The sequence below is a fragment of the Lutra lutra genome, chromosome 3, assembly GCF_902655055.1.
Source record: "Lutra lutra chromosome 3, mLutLut1.2, whole genome shotgun sequence".
Classification (NCBI taxonomy): Eukaryota; Metazoa; Chordata; class Mammalia; order Carnivora; family Mustelidae; genus Lutra; species Lutra lutra.
In genome coordinates, this window is record NC_062280.1 from 147,512,044 (window position 1) to 147,537,171 (window position 25,128).

At 37.6% G+C, this 25,128-nt stretch overlaps 1 protein-coding gene across 6 annotated transcripts in view; it reads left to right on the forward strand.

Moving 5' to 3' along the window:
• Positions 1 to 25,128, forward strand: part of VWA8 (von Willebrand factor A domain containing 8) — a 339,288-nt gene that overhangs the window by 130,839 nt on the left and 183,321 nt on the right. For all 6 annotated transcript variants that reach the window (XM_047720038.1, XM_047720036.1, XM_047720035.1 and 3 more), the window contains 3 exons: positions 1,965 to 2,071; positions 5,518 to 5,624; positions 17,749 to 17,820. In XM_047720038.1, coding sequence (XP_047575994.1) covers positions 1,965 to 2,071; positions 5,518 to 5,624; positions 17,749 to 17,820 — 286 coding nt within the window. The remainder of the gene's footprint in view (positions 1 to 1,964; positions 2,072 to 5,517; positions 5,625 to 17,748; positions 17,821 to 25,128) is intronic.

The window sequence follows — 25,128 nt, forward strand, 5'->3', positions numbered from 1 at the left end:
TATAGTTTTTTTGTTACAGCCAAGATCATAGAGACTGGAGCCCTTCTGATTGTATTTTTTTGCTGTAGTAAATGAATATAATGATGATAATGATTTTTAAAAGGCACTGTGATGCTCATGATGATAAATACCCTTGAAAACTTTACAGTAGGATATGTATTTGCTTTTGTTCTAGGAAAGTAGGATAGATGAATGATATTTCACTCATTTACTCACTTATTTTACAAAAGGCCACAAGGGGAGGAAAAAGCAAGTAGAAAATATCACTGAGCAATGGAAAAAGAAGCCATTAACTAGAAAAAATGGAAAGCTAGAAAAATAAAGGTTGACCCCATATTACCTGACATACTTCCTTGTCATTTGTGGGGTGAGTCAGTATCTTTTAAAATGTAAATTCTAGAGGTAAACATACTTCAACTTCCATACTGCCTCTGATTATTTGGTAGTGCTGTCTGGGTGTGAGATTGAAAATAACTCTGAAACATGTTCAATGTCAGTAGGAAAGAGTATCATATTGCCAAGCAATGTATGTCACTGACGTTGGAAGAGAGGCATACGTGCCTTTTTTGCTGTTCTCTATGGGCTTTGGAGGGCAATCTAGAAATGTTCCAGTGTGGGGACAAGTGAGGGTATGTTGAGAGCAGACTATATGGATGTAAGGGGTTTCTGGGACTAGCACACAGTCCAAGCTTGAATGTGTAATTGTCACTCAAGGTAGTTTGACAGGAAGTAACAGATACAGCTGCAGAGCCTAATGTCACCAGACCAGACTCAAGTTTATGGTCTAGTGGGGAGAGGCAGGTCAGGTGGGCGAAGTGCCAAGACAAGGGCTCAGGAAACAAGATTAAAGCCTATTTAATGGGTCTGAGAGATAAAGTAAGGCCTTGGTTTTAAACAAGGCAACAATCTGACGAGGGGCCAGAGATGAACATTAGTAAGTCTTACTCGATGCTGTACTGATGAGCTACTGACCCAGAGTGATAGAAATCCTCCCATCATAGTCTGGAACCAGAACGAGGAGGCAGCTAGGAGATAGGGTCAGCTATGTCGATTCTGTCACACAGACAGGAAATCTATCAGTTCTTCACACACGCATTCTTTTGCCTTCTCACTCACACCGGCATTTCTTTTATTAGACTTATACTCAGGGCCGTGGGAACCACTACAAAGGATTTTGAACTATGGAAAACCTAAGTTAGAAGTGTGATGTTCTTAGTATGTTTTCTTGGGATATCGTGGTACGTAGTGGTTAGTTTATGGTAGTACAGCACAGGTAATAGGTTAAAAATTATTTCTGCAAGCTCCCTTGGGATCATAAGTTCCAGATACAGTTTTATTTGTGTGGGTGGGAAACTCCATTTTCATGATCTTATAAGCCCATGATGTTCATACTATCTATTTGTAGATGAAGAATGCCTCTGTCACTCACCAGATTCTTGCTTTGACAACATACATATAGAATAGACAGGCTGTATAATCCTAAATTGAATAATTTGTGTTAAGAAGTAAAGCTCATTAGTCCACTTCCACTAATTTGAATTTGTGATTGCCAAGTTGGAGCCAGTTCAAATGTTGTTTTATCTATTTAAGAAAATTTGATAATCCAGTTAAATAATTAAACAAGATTTATGAGGTCTACTAAATCCATTTTGAAAAGAAAATCATTTTAAGTCTTGTCCTGTAAGATGTTGTATATACATGAATACTGCTAAGAAGATACTCTTCTTCACAGGTACTTGAAGTTTATATTTATTGCAGTTTATATATTGAAGTTTATATTTATTGCAAAATTTTTTACTATTTAGATTTCACAGCTCAAGACTAAGCTTCCTTAATTGGTTATCTTGAGGTAGAGAGAGAGGAAGAAGAAGAGAAAGAGAGAGTTTGTGTGTGCACATGCCAGAAGCTCTTTAGGAACCACAGAAAGCTTTGACTTTATCATTCTGTCCTTCCTGCCCCACCAGGTTCTTACCAAGCCTTGCAAGGTCAGCGTTAGAAAAAAACTTGGCAGATGCTACGATAGAAATAAGTACTGATAATCATCAGGAACCAGAACTGGAGGATTACAAATGTAAGTATTTGACTTGTTTCTTTTTTAAGTGAAATAATAATTATCAAACATTTGTATCATTTTAACTTAAATAAAAAATGGTTTTGTTTTTCATCTACTTTGTTTTATGTACTAGGTTGAAGAAATCAATCTTTATTTATTTTTAAATTGAAACCCATTTACCATTTAAATCTTAGAATATTTCCTTTATTTCAGAGCACCTGGGTGGCTCAGTTGGTTAACCATCTGCCGTCAGCTCAGGTCATGATCTCTGGGTCCTGGGATCATCCCTACTTAGTGGGGAGTCTGCTTCCCCTCTTCCACTACCCCTGCCCCCTGCTTATGCATGTGCACATGCTCTCTCTCAAATAAATAAAAACTTTTTAAAAAAGAATATTTTCTTTATTTCAGTGCATACCAGATACAGATTGTTCTTCAAAGAGTCGCAGTTGATACAAACATATTCACGGCTCTGAGAATCCCTGCTGTAAAGAAACCACCATGATTTGGTTTTACCTTTTTTTCCCCCCAAATATATTTCACCATAGGATCTAGACTGCTCCTTCCTTTACATAACATTTACATTTTGAGAGCCACTAGTCCTGTGGGATATGTTCAGGAAACTGTTCTGGGTTCATGTAAACTACAATAATATTTAGAGTACCACTTCATGCCTTCTTACTCTCCCATTTCCACTCATATTGTCTTTTGTGGTACTTTTCTTATGGATAACCATAAGTATTTTGAATTTGGGGAAGGTTTAGCTCTTCTATAGCAGTTCCCTATTTTTCAATTAGAGCCCAACAATAGGTTCTCTACTGTTTGAGATTAATACCTGTTCTATCAAAAATCCAACGTGGGACCCCTCTCTAATGAGGACTTATTGTGGCTGTCTTTGTAGTAGCTGTTTTTAATAGTTGGGGCTACACTGAGACAGGAATTTGTGTTAAAGAAATGAGATGACTTTTTCAGAGTAAAATTAAAAACTCCACCTACTGATGGATCTGGGTACAGATAATACAGAGCCAGCGCGAAGAGACAGAGTCACTCTGGGATCTGTTGACTCGTATAGTTACTTGACTGAATCTCTTAACACATATCCAACGATGGACTGAATTATTCTGACTATAGACTGTTCAGTCTTGGTAACGGGCCAGTGTCAGCAGTTCCCATCTAAGCCTTGTGTAAGGAATAAGGAACCTAAAGACTGTTGACTCATTTGGTTCCATTTATCTTTAATGTCATCTTCTTGAGGAGGATTCATTTAATGCACTCTCCTTCTTCAAGAACAAGGTTCACCAAATAACCTTCTGATGAGGATTTGGCTTTCTGTGTAGTTCTGCCTCCAAATAATATGCTGATATGGCCACAAGTGTATTATGGGGTCCATATGAAAGTTGTTGCTTTCATTATTACACTGTAGTATTTTCAATTCTTGTTTCTATAGCAGAATTTACATATAGATCAGAATATATGTCTTTAATATTCTCCTGAGAGTCACATTTATGGTCAATAGACGTGACAAAATTAGGTTTTGAACTACTGGACTAAGGACCTTGACAGATGGACTAAAATAATGCCATCCTATGAGATTTCTTAGGAGACAGGTAGCCGGTTTCTCCCAGGGAAGTTCAAGCATCACCATCCTCTGACGGCATTTCTCTTTTCAAGCTTGAAGTTTTGACAATAAACATTAGATGAGTGAATTAAATTGTCCTGAAGCCCTAAATCTACTGAACAGATGTGTTCCATAAACCACAGATGATATCAGATGCTACTTGAATCTGAAATTACGTTTGTCATCTTAACATACAAGCATATAGTGAAGTCCCTGCCACAGTCCTGGTCTTTGTCTGTGCAGTTTTATATTGGGTCTGTTTCAGAGCCCCTGCCAGTAGTAAATAAACAGTAGATTCTCCGTGTGACAGCTTATAGGTTTTCTTCTCTGTAGAACTTGTAAATAAAAAGGGAAATGGCAAAGGATCTATTGGAGAGAGAGGTCTCCTGTGCTTTGGCAAATGTGTAGCACTCAGCACTGATTAAACAGGGTGACAGTTTAATTATTTTTAGCTCAAAATCGTTCATGGCATTGCAGAACACAAGCGTTGCTCTTCTCCACTTGTGTTTCAAAATGTTTTAATACAAAAGGGTAGTTTTCTTAAAAGGGTGGAGAGGTACAGGGGTGGTGGATGGGTCAGTTGTTTAAGGCATTGTGATAATCTCTCTGCTTGCTTGGGTATTTCCACAGGATGGAGTGTTATTTGGAGTCAAAGGATTAAATATACCCCACTTGGCAGAAAGAACATTAGACTATACTAAGTTCTGTTTTTAGTTCTGCCCATGGTGGTTTTAAGCAAATTACTTAATTTATGTCCTTAGCTTCCTCATAGGTCTTGTTTCATTGTTAAGAGAATTACATGAAATTATATGAAAAAACAACGAAGCTTCTGGTTTGAGATCTGGCCCATAGAAGGTCCTCAATAAATAATAGCTTCTGTTGTGATCATCAGTACTACTGTAACAACTACCACCATTAATGTTACAATTATTAACCATGGAGATAATGTGTATGAGATGTATTCCCTGACTTCAAATTTATTACTATTGGGTTTGCTGGCTGTAAGGAGCTCATATTCTGTTCTAGATCAACTATTTAAAGCAAATAGGAGATAATACAATAGTAATCATGATGGAATAACTGTATAGCACCTGGCATGCTTATTTGAAAATACAGATCTCCTCGACCATCCCTGGAAATAGTAATTTCAGAGGTCTGTGCGGGGGGTTGATTAATCAGTATTTTTAACTAGAATTCTAGGGAGTTCTCGCTTGGAGTTTTTCAATGGGTGGATCCCCAAAAATGATATTCAGAGTATTTCAGAGCTCCTGAATATATATTTGGTTTGTTTTATGTGTTAAAGTCTCTGACAAAACAAGTTTAGGAAGGTGGCTTGATGGAGTTTTGGGTGGGGAGTGGTTCTTTAATTTTATCTCTATGCTGTTTGCTAACATGCAATATTTTATATAGAATTTATCTTTTGGAACATTTTAAGCATTTTATGTAGAGCTATGATGTTTTATTTCCACGTTCAACCTTACTTCTTTTATTTTTTTTAAAGATTTTATTTATTTATTATTTATTTGTCAGAGAGAGAAAGAGAGAGAGAGAGAGCACAGGCAGGCAGAGTGGCAGCAGAGGCAGAGGGAGAAGCAGGCTCCCTGCTGAGCAAGGAGTCTGGTGCGGGACTCGATCCCAGGACGCTGGGATCATGACCTGAGCCGAAGGCAGCTGCTTAACCAACTGAGCCACCCAGGCGTCCCTCAACCTTACTTCTTTTAGATGTTAAATTGAAATTCCTTAATGAGATATTAAATTAAAGATGCTGTGTTGCTTTATGTTCACATTGGACTTGGCTTCTCTGAGTACAGAACTACGAGTAATTCTCTATCCTGTATGAAATGTTTAGGTGAAATAGCATCTGGATCTCTGAGGATTGGGGCTGTTAGTGCACCGATCTATAATGCCCACGAGAAAATGAAAGTGCCTGATGTTCTGTTCTATGACAACATTCAGGTAAGATCACTGCTTTGCCTTTCTGGATAAATCTCTTCTTACATTATGGTAATTAACTCTGCAGTGAAACTAATGTTTAATTATTTTTCTAATTTGCTAAGTTCCAATTCAGATGATGCCAAATGAGGTGTTGACACATCTTTTATTTAAGGCATTATAAACTTTTAAATTCTTTCCCAAGACACCTGAAAATTGAGGAGTTACTACTGTGATTAGGGTAATATATTTTATATGTGCACATGCATTAGACTCCAGGTAAATAAAATGAATATGTCATTAAATTAAAAACAAAACGAACTATTCCTTATCCTCTCTTTTGCTTTCCTGTTAAATTATTTCACTGGTTCAAAGAGGATGTGTCCTATGCACTCTCTTCTTCATCTTCCTTTCCTTTTCCTGAAAATTCCTATATTTTACTGTTCTTTACTTTTCCTTTTTTTTTCCCCCCTTTTTAAGGGAGGAAGGTAGATAATTTCTCACTTATAAACTAACCAGTAATTATGGACCTTCTGCTAAGACACAGAAATAGCATATACCCAGAAAGCTTTACTATAGATGTTCACCTTAATAAGAATTTTTTCAGAGAAAATTATCCATAATGTAGGAGTTTTTTCTTTTCCAAATTTTCTGTTAAGTGGTTATATATTTATTTTATAAAAAGAAACATAATTAAATTTTTCTTTAATATTTGGTCCCTAATCTGAACATAAATAATAACCTTACATTATGTTAGAAGAATTTCTACTTACTATTTTTTTAAAGATTTATTTATTTACTTTGAGAGAGAGAGAGAAAAGATATGAGTAGAGGGGCAGAGGGAGAGGAAGAGAGAATCCCAAGCCTACTCCTCACTGAGTGTGGAGCCCCACTTGGGGCTCGATCTCATGACCCTGAGATCATGACCTGAGCTGAAACCAAGAGTCAGACACTTAACTGACTGTACCACCCAGGTGCCCCACTTGCTATTTTTACTATATTAAGGAGTTAGAAAAACTTAAGTTTTTTGTCTGCCATTTCCCAATCATATTTTTTATTCAGTGAGTACCATAATTCTTTTCCCTATATTATATTAACAATGAAGGCATCTGGGAAAATCCTTCTCTCTCAGTAAAAATCTTGATCTGGTATTTTGTCATCTGTCAAAAATGTAATTACTACCTCTAACATATGCAAAGACATAACCTGGATAAGTTTTGTATTTATTCTATAGCCCATTAATTAATGTAGGTTTTACTTCTCTTTCAGAGCATTAATGCTCTTATGCAAGCAGTGGACAAATAAGCTGGCAATGAAGTTACCTTTAAGACACAAGAAGGAAAACAATCTTGCCTATCAAAGAAAGACAAAAACATAAGTGTAAGGAAAATAGACTGTTTCTAAGCACTGATGGTATCACATTCTGCACATGTAGTGGAAAGAGAAAGGGATAAAGAAAAAAGAGCCAGAAAACTTTGTTATAAGTGACAATTTGAAAAACTCCATGGTACCAAAGGTTGAAAAGACCTCCCAGCATATGAGAATGTAGGAAATTCAGTAGCAGGGAGGGCCATTGTGCCCTTGAACACAGTGTCTGTTGCCATGGTGTCTGTGACATAGCCACTGAGGACCGCACTGCTGTGAACTTTACACAACGGCCCTGAGGGACTTGCTGTAGCCTGTCTCCAGATGTACCTTTGCTTCATAAAGCATTATGACTTAACCACTAAGGAAAAATTTGAGCTGTACCAATTCAAGGAACTGTGGCTTTGGATTACATTTGCTTTTGTTGCGTATGTTATGATTTCCTTTTAGTCTGTACTTCCTTTTGAAGCAGTAGTCTTCAGTGTCTCTTGAATATGTAGGAGCTTCTGTACCATCCTCTTCCATGTCCTGTGGTCCCCTTTCCACATGGTATTGAGATTGATTTTTTAAATGTGTTTTCCACACCACTGAAGTCAAGTCTGTTTTTCTTTAGAGTCTTCAGCAAATAGCATGTGCTTGGCATATCATGAATGCTGAGCAAGTATGCGGTGAGTCGGTTAATAAAGAAGGAGTAAGATTTTGAGTGTTCATAATGAGGACTATTATTAAATCTGTCATTAAAGAATGTTATACTTACAGTAGTAAGGAGAAATTGGAGGAAAGAGCAATAGCCTCTTAACCCGAAGGACCTTTAAATATTTTAAATATTTAAAATATCTACCATGTATCAAGCCTTGTCCTGAGGTATTTGGATAAAGAGATTACTGTACACACACATACACATATACACTCGTGTAGCTCCAGGGCTCTGTTAGGGGAGAAAGACAACAAAGTACACATGATTCCTGTACAGTGGGATGGAAGTACACACAGGTTACTATGGTAGCACTGAGGAGATGATGGTCCCAGGTTGGAATGATCGTGGAAAATAAGTTAACCAGGCAAAGCTGACTCTCTCAGGCAGATGGACTAGCATTTGCAGAGACTTGGCTATGTGACAGAGTAGTTCATTTAGGAGGCTACATATAATTAATTGTCACTGACACAGAGCTGAGGTTGAAATTGCAAGAGTAACAAGATATGAGGCCAGTTGGTTAGGAAAGGGTCAGAACATCTTGGCCTTGCTAATTAAGGAATCTGGATGTGATTCAGAAGAAGTGAGGAAGCCACTGAAAGATTTTAAGCACATTTTCACTTGCTCACTTTGCATTCACTCTTTAATGTTGTCTATGAGTTGGAAGCAAGGCAAAGAGAGACTTGTTAGGGGGCCATTGCAGTAGTCTAAGTACAAGTTATGAAGGATCTGAATGAAGGGAGTGACCGTGAGGATAGAGTGGAGAAGACACCTGGCAGGGCTTTTTAGGCGGTGGGTAGAGTCAGTGGAGCAGTGTGTAAGATGAAAGCCAAGATTCGCCCTCAGGGAGCTCATAGTCTGCTGGAAAAGCAAACAGAAGAGAGCAGAGAAAATTATTCTGAATTTTTGACTGAATATAGTGTTGGAGGAGAGTGACAGGAGATGAAGCCAAGACTAAATCAAGAATATATGAAGGGGAGGGGAGTCCTGGGGGCAGGCTAAATTTGTGAAGGGAGTTAAGAAGTATAGATTTCCAGTTATAAATTAAAGAAGTCATGGGGTTGTAATGTACAGCATGGGGAATATAATCAATAAAATCGTATCAACTTTGCAATAAAATCGTATCAACTTTGCAACTTTTGCAAGGTGGCAAATGGTGGTGATCATTTCATAGTGCTTATAAATGTTGAATCATATTGCACAACCTGAAACTAATTTAACTTTATAATGTCAATTATACCTCAATCAATAAATAAGTAGCCTTTATGGGGCACCTGGGTGGCTCAGTGGGTTGAGCCTCTGCCTTCAGCTTAGGTCATGATCTCAGGGTCCTGGGATTGAGCCCTGCATCGGGCTCTCTGCTCGGCAGGGAGCCTGCTTCCCCCTCTTTCTCTGCCTGCCGTCTCTGCCTACTTGTGATCTCTCTCTCTGAGTCAAATAAATAAATAAAATCTTTAAATAAATAAATAAATAAATAAGTAGCCTTTAGCCAAAAAAAAAAAAAAAAGATGAACCTATGTTTCAAAGGTATTAAGAGTCATTTAAGGAATTTTGAAAAAAAATAAGTGACATGATTTTTTTTTAAGACTTTATTTATTTGACAGACAGAGAAATCACAAGTAGGCAGAGAGAGAGGAGGAAGCAGGCTCCCTGCTGAGCAGAGAGCCTGATACGGGACTTGATTCCAGGACCCTGGGATCATGACCTGAGCCAAAGGCAGAGGCTTTAACCCACTGAGCCACCCAGGTGCGCCTAAAGAAGTGACATGATTTTGAATGAAGAGGTAACTGTCAGTTACATGAAGAACACATTGTCTCAAACAGACACTGAAGTCAGAGAAGCCAAATTGTCTGATAAAAATCTAGGCCAGAGATGTAAAATACTAAATGAAAACTGGGGTAGAAAGGAAGGGATATATACCCTTGACATTAGGGTGGCTTAATAGCTTACTCTTGGTGTTTAACCGGCTCTTGGCAAGGAGGAGTGAAGTGTGCAGGAAGATGATGGTAGCGGTTTGGTCAGGTGATAGAAAATGATGCTATTAATGAGGATAAAAGATACAAGATAAAGAATGAAGTTGAGAAAAAAATAAAGAGACAAGTTTTGGATATGTGGAGGTTGAAGAGACTGGGAAATAACAGTACATAGTTTGATAGTTGCTCAGAATATGAGGCTGGAGTTGAGGAGGAAAGTTTTGCTATTGAAGATCAGCATAGAATTGGTGCCTGAAGCAGTGGAATGGAGGAGAGGATTTAGGAAGAGTGGTCTGAAGTAGCTCTTCAAGCACAGAAGTGGATACTCAGGTCTCACACAGCCCACCATCGCCCTTGTGTACAAGTAGGCACAAGCTACTCAGCCCTAAACCGTGACCCCTGGGGAGAGCATGTAAAAAGGCACTGACAGAGAGCAAATGAAGGAAAGTGGGGAAAATCAGAATCGAAGGAATTGCTACAACAATTAGGTTGGAAGATCCAACCTAAAAGATTATGGAGAGAAATTGTTAGAGAGGTAGGAGGGATTCAGGAGAGATGGACAATTAACTGGAAGAGGAAACTTATAAGAAATTGTCTGTGGTTGGGGTCCCCGGGTGACTCAGTTGGTCAAGTGTCTGCCTTCAGCTCAGGTCATGATCCTGGAGTCCTGGGATGGAATGCTGTGCCACCACTACCCCACCCCCCCTCCGGGCTCCTTGCTCAGCAGAAAGTCTGCTTCTCCCTCTGCCCCTTCCCCTGCTCCTTCTCCCTCTCTCTCCCTCTGTCTCTCTCTCTCTCTCATTCACTCACTCTCTCAAATAAATAAAATCTTAAAAAAAGAAAGAAAGAAATTCTCTGTGGTACTTAAGTGGGTCAAGAGGTTAAGGGAAGAATTACATAGGCAGTGACAGTGACCTTAGCCTTAGCTAATGTTTGTTGATTTGAATAATCTAGTTAGATGGAATGAGGGTGTGAAGTAGGGAGAACATGAGTATAATACAGAAGAATATAACTATAGTTTGAATTATTTTTCAGTATTTACACTGCTTTTTTATCTGGCTATACAGGTGCTTGTTCCAACTTTTCTGTTTCTCATGCAGATTAGCCCCTTTGTTACTGGAAGACTTAAATATCTGGAAATTGGCCCTGACTTTTCATCTTAGTTAGAATGAAGAGGTCTCTAGACCACATTCTCACTAGAACCCCGAAAAAGGGGTATTCTAGGACTCCATTTTAAGTAGGGTAACAATACAGGCTTGCTGAAGATAGTCCCTAAAATAGTTTCTGTTTGCATTTGTTGTTCTTATATTAATAGTGTCTCTTTTGAGTCTAAAAAAGTGTTCCAGAGTGGACAGTAAATTGACAAGCTTTTTAAAGCTCTAGCTCAATGGTGTATCTGCAAGCATTTCAGAAAAATAAAAACTACAAAGATAAACATTTAGGAAATATATGTTTTTGAAGGAAAGAAAAAACTTTGTTTTTCTAAGAAAGAAACTGAAAGAAAGTACAGCTTAATTTGACAAGTTAAAAGGAAAATGTTTGAGATGTTAAAAAAAAATCCATAAAGCAAGTCAAAAAAAGAAAAGCAAGTAACAAGCTAGAAAATACCGGCAGCAAGTATTAAATACAAACAGTTGATTTGCCTTTTCCATAATTAGGGAGGTTCAATAACTTCAGTCTTTATGAGGCTGTAACTGTTTTGATACAGAAAACCAAGAGAAGGAAATAGGGATATTAATTGTTCTGGGCTATATTTCTTCCTCCAACACTCCCCATCCCCCACAATGAGCCTTTGTGACCTACTTATGGTTGTCCTATTTTTCCAGATATAAAAGAGCAATGTAATTTCCTTTGTGGCTATTGTGAACAACTTTAATCTTGTTCTTTTATTATATTGTGTCCTAATTCAAATAACAAAATGTGGAAGCTAAATACTACATTTCTAATTCTAAAATTGCACATCCTTTGAAAGTAATGATTAAGACCAAGTCAGTGTAAAATGTTCCATGGAAATCTCCAGTTATTTTGGAAAGCCTACATGATGAGGGAGCAGGAGGCTGGCTCAAGACAAAGCAAAAGCTGGCACCTTGCACCCCCTCTCTATCCGCTCCCCCTCGGTAATATGTGTAGCATTCCTCAGGCACCCCTGACTGCCATAAACGATAAATAAATAGTTATCTTGCAGAGATCACAATCCTGCAAGATAGGAGTCTCCCTTGGTTTATAAATGTCCTACTGATCTACTAACAAAGAAGTTACCTTATCAATAGCACAATTTCCAGAGGCAAATAACTCAGTTCCTCAAGCCCTAATGTCTCCCTCCCCACCATAAACAAAACTGAAGGAGGCTGAGGTAGAAGGAAATGTAAATATAGTTAAATCTCTTCTGAACCTAAATCTCACTAACAAAGACGATTGATAGCAAGATTGTGACATCCCACCAAGAATCTCCCAACTATCTTGATGTTAATGGCTGACCAAAAGACTATATTGATCAAGCCTCAAGGCCTCGGGTATCCCTGCACCGTGTAGGCCCTCTTTAGCATATGAAAGCTCCGTTGAAACCTCCCTTCCCCTCACCTTCCCCCAACAGCAAGGTACATAACCTGCCATCCCTCACAACCTGGGGCAGCAACTCTTCCTGCCCACAGGTCCTGTCCCCGTGCTTTAATAAACCACCATTTTGCACCAAAGATGTCTCAAGAATTCTTTCTTCGTCATCAGCTCCGGACCTCAGCCCACCAAACCTCACCTAGGTTCTAGAACTTCATCATATGTATATTTACATTATTAGCAACTACTAATTTAAATAGTAAATTATAAGCCAACCCTGCATAGAGCAATAGTTAAAATATATTTGAGTTAAATTATGAAAACCCTTTGAAATAATGGTGAGTGGCTTATTCTTGCTTAAGTGGACTACTTCAAGTTTTAAGTACCAGTGACCTAATTGGTTATATAACTTATAATCACTGCATTAATTTTTGGTTTTTTAAAAAATCAAATTGTTTTGAGTATGGTCTATTATTATAGATGTTTTACTTTCTTTTTTATTCAATGTATTTAAACTAAAAAAAAAAAAAAAAACAATTCACCCATTTCTCCCACCCCTACCTCTAGCCTCTAGCAACCTCCAATATGTTTTCTATATCTATGAGCTTGGGTATTTTTTTAGTACATATATGTTATATGTGTGTGTGTGTATGTACACATATATGTTATTTACATGTTACAAATATACACATATGTATTTTTTACATTCCATATATAAGAGATAATACAGTATTTGTCTTTCTCTGACTTTTTTCACTTTGCATAATGCCCTCAAGGACCAGCCATGTTGTTACAAATGGCAAGATTTCATTCTTTTTATGACTGAATAATATTCCATTATGTGTATATATATATATATATATATATATATATATACACATATATATATATATATGCCACATCTTCTTTATCCATTCATCCATCAATAGACATGTAGGTTGTTTCCAAGGTATGGAAGCCATACCTTGGCTCTTGTAAAGGTGCAGTGATTGTGGCGGTGCAAATTTCTTTTCAAATTCAAACAAAAAAATTGTTTTCATTTTCTTCAAAAAAATACCCAGGAAGTGGAATTACTGGATCATATGATAGTTCTATTTTTAATTTTTTGAGGAACCTCTATACTGATTTTCATAGTGGCTACATCAGCAATACACAGTTTCCCTTATCTTCATATCCTCACCAACACTTACCTCTAGTCTTTTGATAATAGCCATTCTAATAGATGTGAGGTGACATCTTATTATGGTTTTGATTTATATTTCTCAATGACTGTGATATAGAGCATTTTTCCATATACCCATTGGTCTTCTGTAAGTCTTCCTAGAGATGTCTCTAATCAGATCCTCTGCCCATTTTTTACTTGGACTGGTTGTTTTTTTACTGTTGAGATATATGAGTTCTTTCCATATTTTGGATATTAGCCCCTTATCAGATACATGATCTGCAAATATTTTTTGCCACTCACTAGGTTGCCTTTTCATTCTGTTGATGGTTTCCTTCACTCCGCAGAAGCTGCTTAAGTTGGATGGAGTCCCACTTGTTTAATTTTGCTTTCATTCCTTGTGCTTTTGGTGACAGATTCTAAAATCATCACTAAGACCTATATCACAGAGCTTATTACCATCTATGTTTTCTTTTAGGAGTTTTGGTTTCAGAGCCTAACATTCACGTCTTTAATATATTTTTGTTAATATTTGTGTATGGTGGAAGATAGTGATCCAGTTTCATTCTTTCACATGTGACTGCCCATTTTCCCAATACCATTTATCAAAGAAACTGTCCTTTCTCCCTTGTTTTCTTCCTTCTTGACTCCTTTTTAGTAAGTTAATTGACCATTGATGCATATGGGTTTATTTCTAGGCTCTCTATTATGTTCCATTGATTTATGTGTCTCTTTTTCTGAAAATATTATAATTTGATTGACTACTATAGCTTTTTTATTACTACAGCTTTTTTTTGCTGACTACTATAACTTTTTTAATTACTATAATGTAATATAGTTAGAAATCTGAAAGTGTGATGCTTTCAACTTTGGTCTTCTTTCTTACGACTTTTTGACTTTTTAGGATCTTTTATGATTCCATATAAATTTTAGGATTGTTTGTTTATGTGAAAAATGCCATTAAAATTTTGATACAGATTGCATTGAACATGTAGATTATTCTGGGTAGTATGACATTTGAACAACATCAATTTTTCTAATCCATGAACATAGAATATCTTTCCATTTATTTGGGTCTTCAGTTTCTTTCATTAATGTCTTGTAGTTTTCAATATGCAGGTCTTTCACCTCCTTGGTTAAATTTATTCATAGGTGTTTTATTCTTTTTGATGCAATTGTTGATGCAGTCTCTTTCTGATGGTTCATTATTAGTGTATAGAAAAATAACAGATTTTTTTGGTATAGATTTTGTATCTTTTAGCTTTGCTGAATTTGTTTATTCTAACAGCTTTGTGATAGTGTCTCTAGGGTTTTCTGTATATTAATACCACCACCTGCAAATAGTGACAGGTTTACTTCTTCCTTTCCTATTTCCTTTTTTCTTTTTTTTTTTCCTTGCCTAATTTCTCTGGTACTGTGTTGAATAAAAGTGGCGAGAATGGGCATCCTTGTCTTGTTCCTGATCTTAGAGGAAAAGCTTTGAGCTTTTTACTGTTGAGTATGTTGTTGGCTGTGGGCTTGTCATACATGACTTTTATTATGAGATATATTCCCTCTATACTGCTTTGTTGAGAGGGTTTTTTTTTTTAATCATAAATGGATGTTGAATTTTGTCAGATGCTTTGTTATATTTATATTCTCTCTCTACTTTTTGTGAATTTACTATAGGTTATTTCTTTGTAGTTACCATGATGCTTACGTATAATTTATCTACAACAGCCTATTTTAAACTGATAACAACTTAAGTTTAATCCTGTTGTAAATCTCAATGTACTTGCTCCCTTCCATGTTTTATGTTTTTGCTGTCACATTTTGACTTTTTGTCTTGCATATCCCTTAACTAATCATCATATTTATAGCTATTTTTACTACTTTTGACTTTTAACCTTCATACTATCTTTATAAGTGATTAATCTATCATTATATATATTTACTTTCCAGTGAGATTTATTTTCATATGTGTGTTTTTTTTTTTAAGATTTTATTTATTTATTTGACACACAGAGAGAGAGATTACAAGTAGGCAGAGAGGCAGGCAGAGAGAGAGAGGAAGAGGAAGCAGGCTCCCTGTTGAGCAGAGAGCCCGATGTGGGACTGATCCTAGGATCCTGAGATCATGACCTGAACCTAAGGCAGAGGCTTAACCCACTGAGCCACCCAGTTGCCCCCCTTCATATGTGTTCTTAATACTAATTAGCACACTTTCTTTTCAGCTTAAGTCCTTTTAACATTTCTTGTAAGGCTGAGTTAGTGATGATGACTCATTTAGCTTTAGCTTATCTGGAAAACTCTTTATCTGTTTTTCACTTCTGAGTGATAACTTTGCCAGGTAGAGTCTTCTTGGTTGGCAAGGTTTTTTTCAGTCCTTGGAATATATCATGCCGCTCCCTTCTGGCATGCAATATTACTGCTGAAAAATCTGCTGATTGCCTTATGGGTGTTCCCTTATATGTAACACTTTTTTTTCTCTTGCTGCTTTTAGTATTCTCCTCTCGTCTTTTACTTTTGACATTTTGATTACGTGTCATGGTGTAGGTGTCCTTAGGTTCCTCTTATTTGGAACTTGCTGGGATTCCTGTATCTAGAAGTCTGTTTTCTTCCCTGTATTAGAGAAGTTTTCAGCCTTTATATTTTCAAATAAAATTTCTGCCTCTTCTTCTCTCTCTTCTTCCTGGGGCCCTGTGGTGCAAATGTTAGTCCATGAAATGTTGTCTCTTACGTCATTTAAAGTATCTTTATTTTTTGTAATTCTTTTTTTCTTTTTGATGCTTTGATTGGGTTAGTTCTACTGCCTTGCCTTTGAGTTGACTGATCCTTTCTCTTGCTTCATCTGGTCTGCTGTTGAACCTTTTCAGTTCAGTTATTGTATTCTTCAACATTTTGACTTCTGTTTGACACTTTTTTTTTAATATTTTCTATCTCTTTATTGAAGTTCTTACTGCATCCATCCATTCTTCTCAGTTTGGTGAGCATCTTAATGACCATCAGTTGAACTCTTTATCAGGTAAATTACTTATGTCATTTCATTAAATTTTTTATTTCTGAGATTTTATCTTGTTCTCCCATTTGGAACATATCCTCTGTTATTGCATTTTGCTTGACTTTATTGATTTCTATACAGTATGTGAGATGACTACTTTTCCCAGTCTTTCAAAGGAGTGGCCTCATGCAGATGAACCTTGTCATTCAACCCTGCCTTAGCTCTTGATTGGCTCTTAAATCTTTGACCTTGTCCAAGCTGCCCATTATATTTTTAATAGTTCCCAGTAATTGAGGATGTGCAAAGATCTCTGTATCCCACATGGGAGTATCTCAGAGCTTAGATTTAGACTGACTGGAAACCACATCCTTGGGTGTTAGCTTTTAAAAGTATGCAAATATATACAGTCCTGTGTATTACGACTGGAAGCCTCACTGACCGCAAAAGCCAGGTGATCTGGAGGTGTCCATTGGGTGACAACCATAGAGATTGGGGTTCCAGACAAGTGTATAGGCCCTTTCCTGGGTGATACTGATGAACTCAGGCAAGGCCAAGAAAGAAAGAGAGCCAAGATGATACCCATAACCCACCCATAACCTGTGTTCCTTGAGAGTGATCTATTGGCCTCTAAATGTATGCCAGACTTGAAGCCTGCTCTCAGGCTGAAGCTCCAGGACAAGCAAAGGCCTCCTTCACAGAAGACTAAGGATTGTGCCTCAGTCCACTGTCTATGCAGTGTCCTGGGCTGGTAGCCTGCCTAGAACCATCTTTACAATTGCCATAGTCCCATGGGATCCAGAAATACAAGACTCCCCCCCACACCCAGCCACCATGTAATTAAGGAGTATCTGTGGGGTGACAGCTGCAGAAACCAGGGCACCAGACATACAAACCAGGACACCAGATGCGTGTAAATCTCCCCTTCAGGATACACTAGTGCTTTGGAGTGTCATAGAGGGTGAGCACACATCCTCTAGAAAAGGTTACAACTAGGGGCGCCTGGGTGGCTCAGTGGGTTAAAGCCGCTGCCTTCGGCTCAGGTCATGATCCCAGGGTCCTGGGATCGAGCCCCACATCGGGCTCTCTGCTCAGCGGGGAGCCTGCTTCCCTTCCTTTCTCTCTGCCTGCCTCTCTGCCTACTTGTGATCTGTCTGATAAATAAATAAAATCTTTTGAAAAAAAAAAAAAAAAAAAAAGAAAAGGTTACAACTAGGCTTCAAGATGCATGTTTAATTAAATGATTTCATATGTTACTGTACAATCTGCATGTCCATGGGAGGAGGTGAGTTCAGGATCTCACACTGCCATCTTGAACTGAAACTCTAGAAGCTTTACTTAGCACGACGATACCTTTGTTGTTAACTTTATTATTCCATCTTGATTATACAAAACACAATTAACTTCTGGTTCTTTTTTTCTAGCACATGTTAGTGATGGAAGACATGCTGAAAGACTTTCTTCTCGGAGAGCACCTATTATTGGTTGGTAACCAGGTGAGTTATGTGTGGCTGGAACTCAGGTGCTAATGTATAAATGATAATGAGCTTAAAAGCAGTAAGTGTCTTCTCCTTGTTGGGATATGTTTTTAGAGGTGATTCTTCGTTTTCTACTAAATGACTGCTTTAATTAAGCACAGATTATCTTCCACCTTCTAAAATTTAGAATTATCTCACAGCTGAAATCACCATTCAGTCACCCATCGAGTTCTGTCCATTCTGCCTCACAGACATCGACTCTTCTTTCGCACATCTGTCACCCTAGCCCAGCTCACCATCGCCTGTCCCCTGGACTACGGCAGTGCTTTGCCAGTATAGCTCCCACTCTGATCTGCCCTTCACTCTGCAGCCGGGTGATACTTGTGAAACTAAAATCTGACTAAGTCTCTCTTTTTTGCTTAAATTGGCTTCCTGTTGCTCTTAGGTATAGTCTTCAGTATGGCTAATGGTGTCCTGCAGGATCTGGCTTCTGCCTGCCTTTCTAGGCCTGTTGCTTGGCTCCCTCCCTCCTTTGTCTCACTCAGTGGTCGCTTGAGCCACTGTGAACTTCCTTTAGTTTCTTATCTCTGCCCTAGTCCTTGGTGCGTGCTCTTCTCTACACAGAGCACTCTCAGTCCCCTTCTCCACCCACTTCCCCTAACTCCTAAGGGGTCTTCCCTTGTTCCTAGCCAAGTTAGGTTTCCCCTACTTTTACACCCTTCTATCTCCCTGTTATCACATTATCACAACATCACTAGTCATGTTACTCTGTTTATATATAGAGTGATTGTCTTTCCAAATTACCTATGTGATCCTCAAGGGCAGGGACCATAGTTCTCTTGCTTATCTCTGTATCCTCAGTTCCTAGAACAGTGTCTGCTACATAGTAGATATTCAGCATGTGTTTATGGAGAATGGACATTTTCTATTTAGAAGCTTCTGATAATGTTTGGACATTTTCTATTTATATATCTATCTATATATAGATAGATATCATTATCTTCTGATAATGTTCCCCAGTTGAATTATCAGATTTAATAAACTTTCAGAAGGTATTTGGTCCTAATTTTTCCTTTTGTTTAAACTTATAAAAAAATACATATTCTTTATATATTTAGTCCCTTAAACTTAAAATTTAAAGTGTTGATTTTTTTTTTTTTTTAATGGGCCAATTGAATGGCTTACTGATTGAATGCGCAGGTTTGGATGTTAGCTGGCTAGAGGTGCAGTAGGAACCCTCTCCCAGCCCGCTATGACTGTGGGTGAATTGCTTATCTTACAAGGCTGGGTTCCCTGGTATCTAACCTGGACATAAAAATAGCACCCACTCAGCTAAGAGCAACGTGACTCTGAGGACTGAGGAGAGCTACGCAGGATAAGGGTGAGGTGGAGCAGCGGTTTGCTTCTACTTCATGATAAATGGAAAAGGGGCAGTGTGCTTCAAAATTACTCTAGAGCACTGTACCCATGTTGATGGGAAATCCAGTGTGCTACCGCTAGTCTATTTCCAGTCCCAAAGAAGAGAACAAGGCAGCAGGACAAAGTGCTAGGTAGTGGGGCAGAGTGAAGAGCAGCTGCCACTCTGCAGGTCCATGCCTGGACCCCATCACTTGGTGAGGACAGGAGATCCCACTGATAGAGCTGGCAGGTTAAGGATTCTCAGGAAGAGCAAGGCTGGAGGCATGGGGCCCCACAAACGCCTCTCAGTCACTGCTGGCACAGACTGCACCTTTCATCAGCAGATCATAGTGTCTTGCCTTCTTTTGTCCTTATTCTGTCACCTCAGCTTTGGAGAAAGAAAAATTGACAGAGGGAGTTTGTATTCAGTATAACTTGGGCTACATTTAACTGGCTTTTTCATATCAGAAGGGTCTTTTGTTCATTCTTTAGAAACCTCTAAGACCATCAGTGTCATGTAATAGTACCAGTGTTGAAGGAACTTACAGATTTACTAAGTAAATTCTGCTCATGTGTTCATTGAAGTATCTCGTGGACAAGACTAATTCTTTTAGGCTGTCCTCCTGCCTTTTGATGTCCTCCATTGTCTAATCCCACTGTGTTTACGACCTGTCTCAGCCCTCCCCTCAAACTCCTGTCCTCAGATACATTTAACACTGTTTTCAAAATGGATCTTCTTATCAGTGTCATATCCTAGCCTTTGACCTTTACCAGCACTCTCTCTTCTTTCCTCATCTTTGCCTTTTGAAATCCTTCCAACCCCAGAGTGGCGATGTGCTCTCATTGACTGAATTCCTTATTTTATAAATTTGCAACTGTCAGTGAAGGAAACAAATAAGTTAGATAGAAACTAGGAAGGGCCTACTGAAGAGAGTAAATAGTTAAGTGGCCCATTCAACTGGATAGGTTTATACACCGACAGGATCAGAAAAGCACAAAGTTGGGAATCCAGAGACCTACCTTCTCATCCAGGCTCTTCAACTCTCTAGGTGATATTAGCTACATTGTTATTACTCTTCAATGGCCCTTTCTTTTTTCTTCTCCCTCTCTCTCTTTTTTCCCTTATCTATAAAATGATGGGATTGGAATTGGTATTTTGTAAGGTCCCTCTGGCTATAATATTCTATAATATGCTTCTTTAATAAAGTTTTCCTGAACACAGGCCTGAAGCTTTGGCCCCATTCCCTGAGCTCTGATAGCAGCCTACTTACTGATTTCTTTTGACTTGCCTTAGACTTATGGCTCTACCTGCCATCTCTACTGCACAGAGAGAGAACCCCTTGAGAAAAGCTTTAGTTATTTTTGAGTAGCATGCAGTAGACATTCAACAAATGTTTGCTGAATAAATCAGAGCCTGTTCATCTTATAGATGAAATTTGGTACCTTTCACCCACCTCTCCCTGTTACCCTACCCCCAGCCATTTCTCTACTCTGTTTCTGAGTTTGACTTTTTTTTTTCTTTTTTCCAATTCCACGTATAAATGATACCACATAGTGTTTGTCTTTCTCTCTCTGGCTTATTTCACTTTGCATGATGCCCTCCAGGTTCATTAAAGTTAGACTCTTGACTGCTTCCATTTGATACGTACAAAGCAGCGTGAAGCCACCTGCAGTATTTGTTGGCAAATGCAGAGCAAGAACCCCACAGAGATGTGTTTTGCTGACGATGGAATGGAGTTTCGCATTCTCTTTCCCTGCGCTTGCCTCAGAGTTCTGATCATCTAGATTTCTTTTTCAGTAGTGTGTGCTTTTGCAGCCATAGTAACTCAGGCCATAGTAACTCAGCAGCAGCTTTGAAAATGCCTTGCTTCGTTTATTAGTGGCATTTCAGCACCTCTCAGTAATCTCAATCTCAATAAGCACCTTCTCATCTGCCCCCTTATTTCTGTCTTGTGAAAGAAAATAACAAATACAGGAAAAAGGCAGAGAAGTAGAATGAGGACTGCTGAATCTGATGGGGCGATGTCACTGGTGTTTTCACTCAAATGCAAAGTGACAAGTGAGAAAATGCCTACTTTAATCATATGATTTGCTTTGTTTGATTTTTATTTTTTTTAAAGATTTCATTTATTTATGTGAGAGAGAGAGAGAGAGAATATATAAGCAGCAAGAGGGGCAGAAGGAGTAGGAGAAGCCGACTTTCCACTGAGCAGGGAGCTCATGCGGGGCTCCATCCCAAGACCCTGGGTATGACCTGGGTAACCCTTTAACCGACTGAGCCACGCAGGCACCCCCACATGATTTATTTTGAACCTGAGTAAACTATTTTTAGCAGTTGATCAGGCTCCTTTCTTTCTCTTTCATAAAACATTAGAAATGAGTGATAACTACTCAAAAAAAAAATATATATATATATACATATACATATGTGTGTATATATATATATATATATACACACATATGTATATGTATATATATATATATATTTATATATATCAGAAGTATAGCTTTGGGGATTCAGTATTGGCAGAGAAGCCAGTAGCAGGCTGGTATAAGGGACGCCTGGGTGGCTCAGTGGGTTAAGCAGGCTGGTATAATTCCACAATAAAGTGTGATGAATGTTCTTAATACAAACTTCCTATAGATACATACAATCTACCTAGCCTTCTGTTTGCAAACTAGAAACTGGCTGAAGTCCAGGAAAGAAACATTTTCATAGTTGAAGTTATACCTTTAGAGATGTCTCGAAAGATTGCTCTGTTACCAGGAACAGCTTTTGCTATGAGCAAATTCAAGAGTAAGTGGTGATCTTGAAGTGTGTCAAGGTTTATCATCTTCATAAGCCTAATCACACCTTTTCTTTCCATATAATACTATCTTTTCGAAGAAACCTGATATTAGACAAGGTTTTATAACTGTTGGGAAGCTGAAAACAGTTCCATAAACATCACTTACACTGCAAAATGAAGTAGCCCACATCTTGTTTTGGTGAGGTAAATTGATGGTTTTTTTTTTAATCCTTTCAATTTTCTGTGTCAGATTTTATGGCACAGTGCGGCAACTTTCCAGTAAGAAAAGCAGAATTGCTCCCTGTCAGCCAGAAGGGATAGGTGCCGGAAATTACACACGGCCCCTTAGGACTAATGCTGCATACTGTAGCATGACTTATGTGTGCTGCTACGTGCATTACTTTCCACGACTATAACATCGCATGTGCCTTTCGTGCAATTAGGAGTTCTCAGGCTGGCTTTTTTTTTTTTTTTTTTTTTTTTTTTTTTAAATCATAGCATGAGTTTCTATTTATTTTTTCTTTACTGAGATGGAAAAAGAGAAATCCTTATTTATTTTTGACTCAGTGATGCTTCTTCTGTTCCAACTCTTTTCTTCCCATATTTTCTTTTCTTTGATTTATAGAGGGGTTGTATTCTGTTTGGTACACAAAATATTGATTGTGAATGTTTGGGGTTATAGAATCAACCTACAGGTGAATACTTTTTGATGTTGTTTAAAAACTCCCTAAGAATAAGCTTACAATTTTATGTAAGAATGCTTGACTTTTGAGAGACAGTTGCATTTTATCAGATATTTGAAGTAAGAACTCTTCCAGCAATATAGTGTTCTAAAAATGCTCAGGTATCCCCTTACATAAGACTTATTTTTCTAATATGTGATATTTTAGGGGATAAAAATCTAAGTATCTATATATAATGTTAGATAAAATTACAAAGCAAGTCATCAACTTTTAATTTGTATTAATGAGACATAGTAATTCACAATGACTTCTAAATGAATATAATCTAGTAATTTGCCAGATTTGTTTTCTTCCTTCCTGTCTTCCTTCCTTCCTTCCTTTTTTTGTTTAGTTTTGTTTTGTTTTTGTTTTTGTTTCTTTCTTCATTTTTGAGCCAGCCCTTTGTATCATTTTACCAATAATAGCGGTCTGGTGAAATTTTCACACTTAGGCTCTCCTTGGATTCCACAGTTCATATTGTTTGCTCTTAACAAAATTCTTTTGTGTTATGTCTTCATTATCAAATGAAAACTCAGCTCTGGCTCACTTTCATATAGGATATCTTCTCTGTCTCTGACTTTCATGTGTTTCATGTTTTTACAGTGCTGATTCTTTAGGTATTCTTTTCAGTTCCATCATTAGAAAGTAACTTTTAATTTTATTTTCCTGTTTAAAGTTATAAGTGGCTCCTCCTTGCCTATCAGATAAAATCTCTTTCATAGGCAGACACACAAAACAAACTGTGACCTGGCTCCAAATTCCTTTTATAATTTTAGTTCTTCCAAATTTGAGTTTTTTACCCACCCAGAGTAAACCTGGCCTTTTTGTCCCCCCTCCCCCCTGCCATTTTTCATATTGTTTGCTTCATACAGAGCTTCCCCTTGTCTTTGCCAAGGAAAATCCTGCCAGTTTTCAAAAGCTCAGATGTTTCTTCCTCAGTGAAGCCATTCTTAAGTCTTCCCCAAATAGAAATAATCTTGATTTTTCCTGAGATTTTATAGTATTTGTCACTCTTTTAAAGTTTTTGTGATATATATTTGATTTCATGTACAATTGAATTAGAAGTTTCTTATGAGTAAGGGTTAAAAATGGTAGTATTTGTACATTTTATAATTTCCAATTTCCTTTTTTTTTAAATCTCATTTAGTTCTACAACAGCCTTTTGGGGTAAATATTTTTATGTTCCACATTTTACAAATTAGCCTTCTAAAACTCAGAAAGGTTAAAATATTTGCTCAAGATCGTATTAGCTAGTTAATGGCAGAGGTAGGGCTCCCAAGCTCAAACTTATTTTTCACTGTAGCACACTAATGCTTACACTAGTAACAGTAATAACAACAGCAACAACAATAATACTATGTAATTGCTAACTTTGGTTGAATGCTTATAGTAGGCCAAGACTATGCTTCACATACAGAGTATAGGGCATTTTTTAACTTTCTATAAAAAGTAGAGTATAGGGGCGCCTGGGTGGCTCAGTGGGTTAAGCCACTGCCTTCGTCTCAGGTCATGATCCCAGGTCCTGGGTTCAAGCCCCGCATCGGGCTTTCTGCTCGGTAGGGAGCCTGCTTCCTCCTCTCTCTCTGCCTGCCTCTCTGCCTACTTGTGATCTCTCTCTGTCAAAATAAATAAATAAAATCTTTAAAAAAAAAAAAGTAGAGTATATAAAACCCCTTTGTACTAGTTATGTAGCCTCAAAAATTAACAGCATTTTATCCAACTTGTTTTATCTATTCCCCCGACACTTTTTATGTTGTCTTTTCATACATTATCCTTTTACATAATGCATTTTTCTCACAGATATCTCAATATTTATTTCTAATATGCCCACAATTCATTATTACACCTAGCAAATTGATAATAATCCCTGAATATGCTCTCGTACCTTATTTTTAGTTTTCTTCCGTTATCTCCAAAGTGTCATTTTTACAGTTGGTTTATTCCAATCAGCATTTAAACAAAGGCTGGTAATTGTATTTAGCTGCAAAAAAAATATATAGTCTCTTTGAAAAAGGAAAGCTACACCCTCCTGTTCTCTTTATCCTGAGAGGTGCTAACAAATGTTCATGAATATAAACATTTTATTCAGAATTATATCAATATTGATAAACTTCTGAGGAAATATTGTGTAGAGTATATTTTGTGAAACCAATTTAAGTTCCTGATTAACTTGTACAATGACGTCAAGCCATATCCATTTTTTTCCAGGCTAGAAATAACTGCTTTCTTTTCTGATCTTCATAGCCTTTGACTTTAAGATATTTATACACAATGAAAATCAGTAAACATATATTTAGTGCCAACTAAGCAGAACTCTATGCACATTGTTACTATATAATTCCATATAATTCTTTGTATCTCATTCCACCTGTTAGTCATAGGCTTACCGTGACCATGGACTCAGTTTTTCTTCTGGT